The 13,881-nt window shown below is 45.1% G+C and overlaps 1 protein-coding gene across 3 annotated transcripts in view; it reads left to right on the top strand.

Annotated features, from left to right (window-relative positions):
* zmynd11 (zinc finger, MYND-type containing 11) overlaps positions 1–13,881 on the top strand; it is a 60,327-nt gene that overhangs the window by 21,160 nt on the left and 25,286 nt on the right. For all 3 annotated transcript variants that reach the window (XM_056292853.1, XM_056292850.1, XM_056292852.1), the window contains 2 exons: positions 12,255–12,416; positions 13,494–13,571. In XM_056292853.1, the coding sequence (XP_056148828.1) occupies positions 12,255–12,416; positions 13,494–13,571 (240 nt within the window). The remainder of the gene's footprint in view (positions 1–12,254; positions 12,417–13,493; positions 13,572–13,881) is intronic.

Here is a 13,881-nt window from a genome sequence, read left to right as displayed (position 1 = left end):
AAAGTAACATCCTCAGGGGTCCCTCAAAGCTGCAGTCGCCCCCATAGAAAATGTACCACCAAGGGGCGTCCAGGTAGCGTAGCGGTCGGTTCCGTTGCCTACCAACATGGGGATCACCGGTTCGAATCCCCACATTACCTCCGGCTTGGTTGGGCGTCCCTGCAGACACAATTGGCTGTGTCTGCGGGTGGGAAGCCGGATGTGAGTGTGTGTCCTGGATGCTGCACTAGCGCCTCCTCTGGTCGATGGGGGCGCCTGTTTGTGTGTGGGGGGGGGGCTGGGGGGGAATAGCGTGATCCTCCCACACGCTATGTCCCCCTGGTGAAACTCCTCACTGTCAGGTGAAAAGGAGCGGCTGGCGACTCCACATGTATCGGATCGAGATGTGGTAGTCGGCAGCCCTCCCCGGATTGACAGAGGGGGTGGAGCAGCGACCGGGACGGCTCGGAAAGAGTGGGGTAATTGGCAAAGTGCAATTGGGAGACAGAAAGGGGGGGGTCCAAAAGGGAAAAGAAAAGAAAACGTACCACCTGTCAATAAAATGATGGTTTTTCAATTTGAACTGTAATCAGTTCCTCTTTAACCAGCTCGCGTCTTCATGTACGGTAACAAGCAGTGCTAGCATAGCCGCAGGTTGGTAGTGAGCATCTATCAGTGTGCATCTGTAGTTCTTGTAGTCTTCTACTCATTGTACCTGTAGTGTTCCTCGGACGAGCAGTCGTTTCACTCTGTGTTCTTGCTGTTCTCTTCTCAGCATGCTCTTTTATATTTATTTATTTTACTTTTTTGGGGGGGGGGTTTGAAGGAAAAACGAGTTTTGGGGGGAGGTTGTGGTTTGTCTGGTGGTAGTCTTTAGTTCTCTCCATGCCTGTCACTAGTAACTCAGCTGACCTCTGTTTGTGGGTCAACAGTCACTCAAGAGAGATCGCCAGAGTGTGTGTGCGTTTCCCTGGGAAGCATGGTAAAGCAATTACCGATGGAAGCGGCTTCTGCCTCCGTCGGCGCTTGGATTCGGTCCAACTGGCATGTGCCGTGTCCTTGCGTTGACCCTGAGAATATTTACCCCCTCAAACAGATGCCCTCAGGATTTGCTTCCTGATTGTAGGGTTTGTTTGTTTGTTTTTTTTTTAAGTGCAACCAAACTCAAGAATTAAATGCTCTCTAGCCAGATGTCAGACTGGACTCAATCCAGGTTTGTCCAAAATTATGATGTAGAATTTTTTTTGTCTTTTTTGTGGATTTATTCTCTGATTCATGCATTTTTTATATTTTGTAGTAGTTCCTGGTGAGAGAGGGCTCGGCGGTTTGTCGTAGCAAAGCTGATTTGACCATGCTTGTGATTTATTATGTTGAAAAATGATGATGCAGATGTGTCGATGCATTCAATGGTTAGATGAGTGACCCGTACTTTGCAGTTGAGTGGAGAAATAGACAGCTCCGAAACTGCTCTCTGTTTTTTTCTATATGCCCATTATGTTTAAAATTAGTCCAAGTACTGATGACTATACCGAATGATGGCAGTCATGTTATCCAGCCACCAGCAGTAAACATTATACTGAACAACATCCAGTCAAGACGCAAAGCTCTGTAAAGAAAATCCAACGTTGTAGGACCAGAAATCATTAATTTTTGTTGGATATCGCTAATATAACAACTGCAGTGCACTCCACGTGCTCAGCGCTAGTGTCTTTTTTATTGTGTGTGTGTGTGTGTGTGTGTGTGTGTGTGTGTGTGTGTGTGTGTGTGTGTGTGTGAAGATGATGTTGGGCATTGCATGCTAAAAGACTTGAGTGGTGGCGTTGTGTTCCTGAGGTCAGTAGACGGCATGCTAGCTATGCTGTTGGGCTTTGCTTGGCTATCCAGTGTGTCCTGGCTTGACTGATAGTGCAGAGCTGTTACTGAGCCAGACAGAGCAAGAGAGGAGGGGGGTTGCACTTACCCCCTACCAACCCACCCATTCTCCCCCATCCAGAAGTCTGTCCAAGACTCTGCTTTTGTTGGTAGCTTTTACTCGAGGCCTGCTTTCCTCCCACACAAAGCACAGAGGCATTTTCAGAGAAGACTGAGCTCATGAACAGATTTTCCACCTTCTCTTTACCTGCTTTTTTTTGCAATGGGGGAGTTGGTAAATATTTGATAAGGTGTGAATTTTTTTTGCATCCTTGGCTAGACCCTATATGATTGCATAACCTACATTTGGTTAGGGATTTGAAAGCATGAAGGTGGTTTGCATATTTTTATTTTGTTTTGTTTTTCATGGTCAGAGTCACAGGCCTCTAAGCTCAACTGAGCTGGCACTAGAATATTGGGTCAGTATTAGTCAGTATTGGTATCTTTCTTGTTCAATCCAATTTCTGGCACCCATACTACTGTGGATGTGTGCTGTACCAAAGCCTAAAGACTCCCTGTACTTGGGCCCACACCATCTCACATGTTTCAAAGTAAGCTACTTATCATTTGTCAGAAAATCTAAGGGCAGGGAAGTGGCTCTCAACACTCGACAGAACGTGGGGGGTCATTTTCTGAGTTGTTGAGCATTGGCAGGTTATATTACACTCTAAAAGGTAAAAGCGTTTACCGGAACATTTTAGGAGCTCTGGAAATTGTGACCACAGAGTTAACCCGAGGTTCCATGTGGAACCACTTCCCAGAGTTCACGAACCCTGATGCTAATGCCACCAACCTAACACGTGGAGGATCTTTTTAAATGATTTTTTTTTTAAGAGGAAACCTAGTGTGCTTTTAAGTATCAGTTTTTAAGGACCCTCTCTCAATGAACCCCTATTTTTTGGAGTGTAGGGTTCTTGGCAGGCCTTGTCCCAGATCAGGGCTGTTGGAGGTTCAGCAGAGCTGTCGTCGCGCTTTGTGTCCTGGTGACTATTTATGGTCGTGTTTGGCTTGTTTGGCATCTGCACAACTGATGGAAGGCACTCTTGTTTCCGTCAGTTTAATTTCAAGCATGTGTCTGCAGACCCAAGGAGCACACTGTAGAAAATAGTCACCTTAATAAGTCATTTAATTTAGCCTTAAATCCCAAAACATTTTTCTTAAAATGAGTGCTAAATACCGACCAGTGGGGTTAAAACGGGTAAAATAGCGCTCAAGTTGTTTAGCTCATTCCAAATTAAAATCCCCCAGTTCAGCAAAGTTCCTTAAATCGGGTGTTATTGTCTTGATGCTCTCAGAGTGATCTGTCTTAATCAGAATCAACTTTACTGGCCAAGAGTGCCTGTGCACATGAGTAATTTGACTCTGGTTCACAGCCGCTTCTAGCACTTGCATAGATCACTCGCACAAAAAAAAAGAAAACAAAAAAGAAGAAAACAAGAAATAAATGGAACAAGAAAAAGGACATGGGAGGCAAGTGTGTGTGCACAACAGGTATGTCACTACTATAGAGTTTTGTTATGGTTGAATAACTATGCCCATATATTATACTATATTGCCCATACACTAAACCATACCGCAACTCCGCAACCCATCATGCCCATATAAAATACTATATACTCACACTATCTTCTAATACTACTACTACTACTACTACTTTCGGCTGCTCCCGTTAGGGGGCGCCACAGCGGATCATCCGTTTCCACTTCTTCCTGTCCTCTGAATCTTCCTCTGTCACACCAGCCACCTGCATGTTCTCCCTCACCACATCCATAAACCTCCTCTTTCCCTCTTCCCTGGCAGCTCCATATTCAGCATCCTTCTTCCAATATACCCAGCACCTCTCCTCCACACCTGTCCAAGCCATCTCAATCTTGTCTCTCTTACTTTGTCTCCAAACCGTCCAACCTGAGCTGTCCCTCTAATATACTCGTTCCTAATCCTGTCCTCCTTCGTCACTCCCAACGAAAATCTTAGCATCTTCAACTCTGCCACCTCCAGCTCCACCTCCTGTCTTTTCATCAGTGCCACTGTCTCCAAACCATACAACATAGCTGGTCTCACAACCATCTTGTAAAACTTCCCTTTAACTGTTGCTGGTACCCTTCTGTCACAAATCACTCCTGACACTCTTCTCCACCCACTCCACCCTACCTGCACTCACACTATATTACACTATATTATCTTTTATACCAAAAGTATACAGTATATATTCACCTACCATCCACCACACAACAACATACTATATTATATACCCATGTTACAACCACAACCATGAAAGCAATACTTTGTAACCAGTATACAACAGTTGTATGTACATTTACAATTGTACATATGTATTGCACATCTGGTTTAAAAAGAGGTCATTTCCATTTTAGATATGTAGGTGAGACATCTTGACCAGAGGGGGCTATTTACGAAGTGTCAAATTTACATAATTGTCTATTCTTCCACCATGCTGTTAAATGTTCATGAGAGAAATGGCCTGTGGGGAAAAAAACTTCCTATGCCTGGCGTTTTTGGTGCACATTGCTCTGTAGCACTTGCCAGAGGGTAAGAGTTCAAACAGACTGTGTCCTGGGTGTGTGCGTGGGGGGGGGGGTGTCTGTGCTGATTCTGCCCACCCAATAATGAGCTCTAGAGATGTTCAAGTCCTGCACAGTGGGCAGGGGAGCGCCAATGATTTTTTTTTCTGCTGTCCTTACTGTTCGTTGCAGTGTGTTCCTATCCTGTTTTGTTGCTGCTCTGAACCAGACCGTAATGGATGTGCACAGGACAAATTCAATGACTACGGTGTAGAACTGGCTCAAGGGCTCCTCTGGCAGACCAGATTTCCTCAATTGCTGCAGAAAGAACATCCTCTGCTGGGCCTTTTTGAGGATGGCGTTGATGTTGGTCTCCCACTTCGCGTCTTTGGAAATGGTAGTGTCTCCCCTCAGGGAGCAAAGGGTGGGGCTCAGTGTGGCAGAGAGAAAACCAAAGAGTCCACTTGTGACTATCAGTGTCTCTTAGTGTTGTTCTCCTCCAGCTTAAAAACAGCCAAGACCACTTACTATCAGAAAAAGATCTATAGCGCCACTGATGCTCGAAAAATGTTTTTTGCTTTTAACTCATGCCTCAATCCGTCTCCTCCTCCTCTGACTTCCACTCTGCTCACTGCCGACATGTTCGCCTCGTACTTTGCTAATAAGGCTTCTGCCATCAGTAACCAGTTCCCTGAGCCTGACCAACTCCATCTGCTGCTGCTAACTAACAGTGCCTCACTCACCTCATTCTCCCTCCTAACTGAGGAGGAAGTCTCTAAGCTTCATCTAGACTCTTGTCCCACTACCTGTCCGCTGGACCCGATACATCCAACCTCCTACAGACCATTTCTCCCGATTAACCCCACAGTCACACACATCATCAACTCCTTGCTTACAACAGGTGTGTTCCGCACTGCATTTAAGCAAGCTTGGATCTCCGTACTGCTCAAATACCTACACTCAACCCACCCCGGGTTGAAAACTACAGACGTTTCACCCCTACCCTTTCTTTCAAAAATACTTTAGCGCACGGTCTTTAACAAAGTCTCTGAATTCCTTTCTGACAACAATCTGTATGATCCAAATCAGTCTGGCTTTAAGCGGGGTCACTCTACTGAGACTGCACTCCTGTCAGTAATAGAGTCATTGAGTTTGGCTTGAGCTGCTGGTCAGTCCTCAGTTTTACTGCTGCTAGATCTGTCAGCTGCCTTTGACACGGTTAACCACCAAATCCTGCTCTCCACACTCACTGAGCTTGGTATCTCAGGATCTGCCCTCCGCTGGTTCAAGTCCTACTTCTCGGGGAAATCTTTTAGAGTATCTTGGAGAGGAGAAGTATCCAAACCGCACGGCCTATCCACAGAGGTACTACCTCAAAGGTCAGTGCTCGGTCCCCTCCTCTTCTCAATATACACCTCCTCACTTAGTACAATCATACGCTCCCATGGTTTCACATACCATTGCTATGCTGATGATACCCAGCTCTTCCTATCATTCCCACCAGATGATCTCACAATCTCAGCAAGGATATCGTCACGCCTTGCTGATATCTCTACATGGATGAATGAAAGCCACCTTCAGCTTAACTTATCTAAGACTGAGCTCCTTGTCATCTCAGCCAGTCCATCCTTACAACAACAGATGGCTATCCAGCTCAGATCAACCCAACTCATGCCCACAAAGTCTGCCTGAAACCTTGGTGTCATGATTGGTGACCAACTAACCTTTAAGGTTCACATGGCCTCGATTGCTTGGTCGTGCCGATTTGCCCTGTATAACATCAGGAAAATTAGATCCTACCTGTCTGAGGATGCAGCACAACTCGTGGTATCGGCTCTATATCACGCAGTGACTACTGTAACTCCTTACTGACAGGTTCCCCTGCATGCACTTTCAAACTTCTGCAAATGATCCAGAAAGCGGTGGCACATCTAGTCTTCAACCAACCCAAAACAGCACATGTCATTCTACTGTTCATATCCCTCCACTGGCTCTTAGTCGCTGCCCGCATTAAATTCAAAACCATAATGCTCGCTTACAACACAGCAACTAAAACAGCTCCCGCCTACCTGAATTCCCTCATTCAGGTCTACACTCAGTCCTGCTCAATATGCTCTGCCAATGAAAGGCGCCTGGCACTTCCGCCACAACAGGGCCCTAATTCACTAGCTAGACTCTTCTCTTCGGTAGTTCCCTGGTGGTGGAACGAGTTACCAAACTTGATTCTATCTGCTGAGTCCCTCTTTGTCTTTAAGAAGAAGCTAAAGACCTGATTTTTTCTCGAACACCCCCACACCTGCTTGAAGGTCTGTTGGGTCAAAGAGAGTTGAATCAGTTGTCGCCATCTTACAATGCTCTAGATGTCACCATCATACAATGCTGTGATTGCAACCATTCCCCAATCCTCTGTGAATAGTGCACGTGGCCATTGAAACTGTAGTTAATGGTCACGCCTATTTGCATATGAAACTGATCATTGGTTTTGGTCGTTATGCAACTGTTGTTTATAAGGGTGGGGATACCTGCAGTCAGTTGAGACTGAAGCAGTCACTTACGTGAGTGATGAAACGTTTCTCTCAATACACGTGTCCAGATGAACTGATTCAACTTTCTTTGATTTTCTTACTTGTATTATTGACCATGCATAAAGACAGGGCTGTTGGATGTTGTGAGGGGGAGCAGTGCTGAGGGGTGTCTGCTAAAGTCCAATGTCATCTCCATAGTCTTGAACATGTTCAGCTCCAGGTTGTTCTGACCGCACCAGAGCACCAGCTGCTCAATCTCCTGCTGATATGTAGACACGTCGCCATCCTGGATGAGTCCCATGACCGTAGTGGCATCTGCAAACTTCAGGAGTTTAACAGCTGGGTCCATAGAGGTGCAGTCGTTGGTGTAGAGGAAGAAGAGCAGTGGGGAGAGGACACATCCCTGGGTAGCACCAGTGCTGACTGTCCGTATACCAGAAGTGTCTTCCCCCAGCCTCTCCTGCTGTTTCCTGCCGGTCAGGAAGCTGGTGATCCACTGACAGGTGGCAGGGGATACAGTGAGCAAGGGGAGTTTGGTGGAGAGGATTTCTGGAATGATGGTGTTAAACGTCAAGCTGAAGTCCACAAACAGGATCCTTGCATATGTTGCTGGACAGTCAAGGTGTTGCAGGATGTGGTGCAGTGCTGTGTTGACTGCATCATCCACTGACCTGTTAAATCTGCCTTGCCTCAAGATATTAGCACTTGACTCTGAGAAATTCCACAAATGATACTGAAAACAGATGGAAACCACTCACCTGGTTGGCAGAATTGTATACTTTTTTTTTAAAGAAAAAATGAGTTTATAGGGTGAACCTTTTTTTGCCATGTGTTGCTTTTAAGAGGTTGTTCTTTCACATCACGAGACATCTTAAGGTTATTTAGGGAAATTACGTGAACAGTTCTTGTTTTGTTTTAGTTTGGGTGCTGATAAGCCATTAATATTTGTGCCATTGGAGACTGCCACCAGATTGATATAAAGTGAGACATACACTCTAAAATGTCTTCAATTGGTTCCCCGAAACATGTTTCCGTGGACAGAATGTTTTGCTAACTAATCACCCAAGTAGTTGCCCCATCCCATGTATTATTGCTCTTAGCTATCTTAGAGCAAGCTTTTTGGGGCTCCAGATGTTGAATATGTGAACTGATCATTCAGACCATACAAGGAGAAAATAAACAGCAAGTGGGAAACTTTTAAGAGACTTAAGCGCTATTCTTTAGCACTCGTATCCGGTCCTCACTGCTATGATCTGCCGAGGCAATGGAATTGTCTCTGAAAATATCTCATGGGTTTACTTGGTCCAGCCCAAAAAAAAAAAAAAAAGGGAAGTGTAAGAGGAATTTCAATGTGACGTTCTCTGAGGCTTGTATGAAGCTGCAGTCAGTCAGAGCCCCCTGTTCTCCTCCAGTCGGTCCAGACTGCGAGTGGGAGGAGTTGGACTCCTGACAGGTTGAAGATTACTTGGAGCTCTGGTGGTTTTTACATGCTGTCTCTGTTCAATTCTCAACAATGTGCTTATTGCATAAGTGCGTCTCAGTCCTGACCTGAGAACTGAGCATTGATATCCTCTGTTGTGATTCGAACAGGCCCCTTTCCTCATCTATTCACCGCCTATTGACCTCCAAAGAGATTCGATATTAACTTTCACTTACAGCAGAAGAACAAAGGTCTATTGTTGAGCCAATGCTAAATTTGCAATGAGGCAAGCTAATAATTAAAGATTTGGCTATCTGTGGTCACACAAAGACCTGGCTAGATCTAGTTAATTAATACAGTGCCATGTCATTTCAAACATATTAACGTGAGCATAAATCAAATGCATGCCATACTTGGGGCCCTGTGAGTTTTTCTAAAATTCATTTCATTCTTTCCCATTTTTAGATTTCTTGGTTTTATTTATTCATTTATTATTATTTGGATTTCTGTCTTTTTACCCATTGTTTTCTGTTGGAACATTTGTGTAACCAACTACAAATGGCTGTTTCTTAGTTTTTTTTATGTTCACTTATGTCATGGGATTGCGCCCACTTGTTGCTCTGCCTGACAGATTGCCGGCACCTCCCTACTTGCCCGCTCGCCTATCATTGAAAATGAATTACTTAGCCTTGTCATCGCTCCCCATCTGAAAAGACCATTAGCTCGCAGTCCGTGATTGCTTGCCTTCAGGTACTTCATGTTTTTATGCAGATTAGAAGAACTCTCCTAAAGTTGTCCAGATGTTCTTCAAAGCTTCTGTTCTTCGTAGTGGAATGAGAGTAGACCTGACCTTTGTACAGAACGGTACAATGTCCTATCTGGGCTGTAGCTGCCCTCTGATATAACTAAAGCTCTGCCTAAAATCTATGCAGAGCCTACGCAAGTGGTCTATGCCATTTTGAGCATTCATACTTGTGTGCTGGTGTGTCTGCGTTGCTCTGCATTTACACTGTCAAAAAGCTAGTTGATGGTGGGGTTTCTCTGCTACCGTGTTGTGTTTCTCATATAGTACAAGAAGTTTCTTCGTCTACTTCAAACAATGACAACTGAAACTGAGTGGGTCACATTGGAGCTATTAAATATTGGAACAACGGTTACTTTTGCTGAAATTCATGCAACGTAGAAAAGAGAGACGATGTCGGAGGAAATGGAGTCTATGACCATTGAACCGACTGAGGCAGATTGAGGGTGAAGAAGCAGCCAGAAATGCATAGGAAGAAATGCGATGCTACCAAGCGGACCAATCACAGTTGTTGTTTGCATTGTCGCAACGTGTAGTTACATTTCTAGGGAGGTGCACGTCGGGCTACGGTGCAGGGTAACACGGCTATGCCTTTCAAACACCGTACCTATGGCGTAGATTCTGCACAGGATAAGTTGGCCTTAAAGCCTATGCCATTTACCAAAACTGGAATACGGGCTGGCTTCAGATGGCCTTTTCCATAATCAGATTCAGGAGGCATGATTGGATGTTTTGGATGTTTCTGTAATCAGTATAGAAGTTGTATTGAATTTGCATCCAGAGCGCCATGACTGGAACATCAATGTCATTACCTATTTGAAGTAGCTACATTTCTTTAAACAGTAGTTTAGGTCTCTGCTGGCACTACAAATGTGAAATAAGGGATTTAATGGGGTTAAAAGAATGAGGGGCGGCACAGTGGTTAGCGCGGTCACCTCACAGCAAGAAGGTCCTGGGTTCGAACCCTGGGGTTGTCCAGCTTTGTGGGTCATCCCAGGTCGTCCTCTGTGTGGAGTTTGCATGTTCTCCCCGTGTCTGCATGGGTTTCCTCCGGGTGCTCCGGTTTCTCCCACAGTCCAAAGACATGCAGGTCAGGTGAATCGGCCGTACTAAATTGTCCCTAGGTGTGAATGTGTCAGCCCTGTGATGGACTGGCGGCCTGTCCAGGGTGTCTCCCTGCCTGCCGCCCAATGACTGCTGGGATAGGCTCCAGCATCCCGTGACCCCGATTGGGATTAAGCGGTTTGGAGAATGGATGGATGGATTGTGTGTTTTCCACAGAGCATCAGGAATACCTTTAGATATCATGTTCCTGCTACTGGACACTAGGGGAAATGCATTCAACCAAAATGGAATAGATTGTTTTTTCTCAAAGCAGTTTTAGAGACGTGACTCTTTACTAGCTGAAATCGTTTTCACTATCTGAAAACATTAGCTAAAAAATTTTAGGTCCAGAAAGTGAATCTTGGTGATTGTGGGCTTCGAAAAAATGCAGGTTACTCAAAATTGCATATTTATATTTATTTTTTAAATTAATTTACTGCTTTACACATGTGTATTTGTTTTGTATAAGTGGCAGGTTGGTTGGTGGATGGTTTGTGGTGGTGGTAGATGGTGTGGTGATGAATTGAGAAGTATGCATTTGTATTGTACAATAGCAGCTTATAATGTAGTCTGTGGGAATAAAGGCTGGTTAAATGGATTTCATTCCAAATCTGAATTCATTCCAGGAAAAAAGAAAAACCCTTTGGATTATGGACTTCCATCAGTTGGTCCCAGAAAGTTGAATCAGTTCATTTTGACACAGAGTTTAGGGGGAGAAACTTCATCGCTCATCTAAGCGACCTTGTCAGTCTGAGATGACTGCAGGTATCGCCACCCTTACAGTACCTGAAGAAGTCACTTATGCCCCTTTTCCACCTCATGGTACCGGCTCGACTCAACTCTGCTCGTCTTTTTTGGTTTTCCACTGGGCAAAAGTTAGGGATAGTATCTGGTACCAGGTACTTTTTTTGGTACCGCCTCCGTCGAGGTTCCAAGTGAGTTGAGCCGATACTAAAAGGTGACACAAAAATACCACTATAAATAAATTAAATATAAATAAATGTATGTTTATTTAAATATAAAGAAATCATATAAAATAAATAAATAAAAATATTTACATTTGCATATAAATAAAATAAATTAAATTATTTTATATTTATTTAAATATAAATAAAATCTGACCACTGTTTGGTCAGAGAAATTGAACAGCTGTGTTTATAACCAGGAAACGCCAAAGCGAGTCTTATGAAACTTGTATTATAGTTGATTATCTATGTGTAAGAAATTATTTGTTGTCAGGGAATCTCTTAGTTACACAAATATTGTTCATGTGAAGCACACATTTAGAGTTGGTCTTGTTGATTTTTTTTTTTTTTTTTTGAAAATAAAACACTCGTGTGGGGCGCTGGTAGACGAGGGAGCAAAAACTAGTCAACACGCCCACAAATGACCAGCGGGGCTTTGCCGTGAGGGGTACTATCTGCAGTGGAAAACCAAATCCCAAAATGTAAAGCGAGTAGAGTCGAGTTGAGTCGGTACCATGCAGTGGAAAAGGGGCATTAGATGGGTGATGGAAGTTTCTCTCAATAAAGGTTGTGTCCAGATGAACTGATTCAGCTTTCTGGGATTTCTGGGATTTCCTTACCTGGATTATTGAATATGCATCAATTCATCGGTCAGTATGTCAAAGTAATGACACGGGACATTAGCACAACTACTGATGAATATTGATTAAAAACTAATATTCTCAGAAGCGGACTTCCTACAATGACCCAGAACCGATGGGAACCCGTAACGTTTGCATACCGTGTTAGTGTAAGAGTTTTACACTGCTAACACTTCCTAAAAGTACATCCGTTTCGTTTTGGAATGAAACTGCATTTTACTGGACATTTCTGAAATACAGTTGTACCACAGACAAGTCGATAAGAAGAAAATACTGATCCAGGTACCTGCCCCTGGCCAGGGCTGATGCGGGGAGGGGCGGGGGTGTGGTCAGAGGGTTGGAGGGGGGGTTACCGAACCATGTGCCTCGTTTGTCTGTCCTCCAGGACTGGGAGACGGAGAGCCACGACTGGTACTGCTTCGACTGCCACCTACCCGGTGACGTCCTGATGTGTGACAACTGCTTCCGGGTCTACCACCTCAAATGTCTCTCGGAGGAGTACAAGCCCCGCGACGCCTCCTCCCACTGGCACTGTGTAGTCTGCAGGGTAGGTGGATCTGTGTGTGTGTGCATGTGTGTGTGTGTGTGTGTGTGTGAGACAGTCATACATTCTGACATGGTGGGGAGAGAGACAGACAGAATGACAGACAGGAAGAGAGAAGAATGTAGTGTGTGGGTTTGTTGTTGTTTTAAATTGGGCCCAACTCGTACATAATTCGGTCATCGGAAACTGATAAAAGACTCCGTGCAACTGCAGGTCATTTGTTTTTTTGGGCAAAGTTTTACTCTCTTTTTTTTTTTTTCCCCCTTTGGATTTCCCCCTTTTTTCTTCCCAGTTGCACTTGGCCAATTACTCCACTCTTCCAAGCCGTCCCGGTCGCTGCTTCACCCCCTCTGCCGATCCGGGGAGGGCTGCAGACTACCACATGCCTCCTCCGATACATGTGGAGTCGCCAGCCACTTCTTTTCACTTGACAGTGAGGAGTTTCGCCAGCGGGACGTAGCGCGTGGGAGGATCACGCTGTTTCCCCCCAGTTCCCCCTCCCCCCTGAACAGGAGCCCTGACCGACCAGAGGAGGCGCTAGTGCAGCGACCAGGACACATACCCACATCCAGCTTCCCACCCGCAGACGCGGCCAATTGTGTCTGTAGGGACACACCCGACCAAGCTGGAGGTAACACGGGGATTCGAACCGAGATCCCCGTGTCGGTAGGCAACGGAATAGACCGCTACGGAAGAGTGGGGTAATTGGCCGGGTGCAACTGGGGAGAAAAAGGGAGGGGAAAAAAAGAATGGTTGGACACATATGATCTGTGGTCCATAGTCTTACTAATGCCCACTATGACATGTCTTTTTATTCCTACACAGCTATGCGTAAAGTACTGGGAACTATACCTAATTTTACCCTCCACCTGTGTATATCCCCCCCCATTCTTTCATTGTCTCCGTTTTCCATTGTCCCGAGTGTGTGTGTGAGAGAGAGAGAGAGAGAGAGAGAGAGAGAGCATTTGGTAAGGTACAGAGACAGTGAGGGGATATTTTGTTGGAGCGGACTATGTAGGTTACGGGGTCAAACCTAGTCTGCTTTATATTGAACGCTTCTCTCTTTCTCTCCATCTGCAGGGCAGTAAAAAGAAGAATCTGAACAAACAGGAGATGTGTAAATACCTGCGCTTCATCGTCCAGCGCATGAAGGAGAGGGTACGAATAAACACACACACACATGTCACTGGGAAGTTACATCAGGAATAGTTTATTGTCATTTCTTTCATGTACGCAAAAGAAACGAAATTCTGTTTCCCCCAGCCCACAGCAGTGTGACACAAAAGACAAAAACACCCCCCCCCCCTCAAATTTCCCAAAGACAACACCACCAAAAACAACACAACAGTTAACAACACGGTCCACTCAATGCAACACAGTCCAAAAATTCCACTGTCCAGAGAACGAACGCCAGCCAAGTTGACCGTACAGCCGATCCAACGCCAGCTCTCCCAGCCAGACACCTTCG

Source organism: Lampris incognitus, chromosome 14, assembly GCF_029633865.1.
Source record: "Lampris incognitus isolate fLamInc1 chromosome 14, fLamInc1.hap2, whole genome shotgun sequence".
Classification (NCBI taxonomy): Eukaryota; Metazoa; Chordata; class Actinopteri; order Lampriformes; family Lampridae; genus Lampris; species Lampris incognitus.
This window is presented reverse-complemented; position numbering and strand designations above follow the sequence as displayed.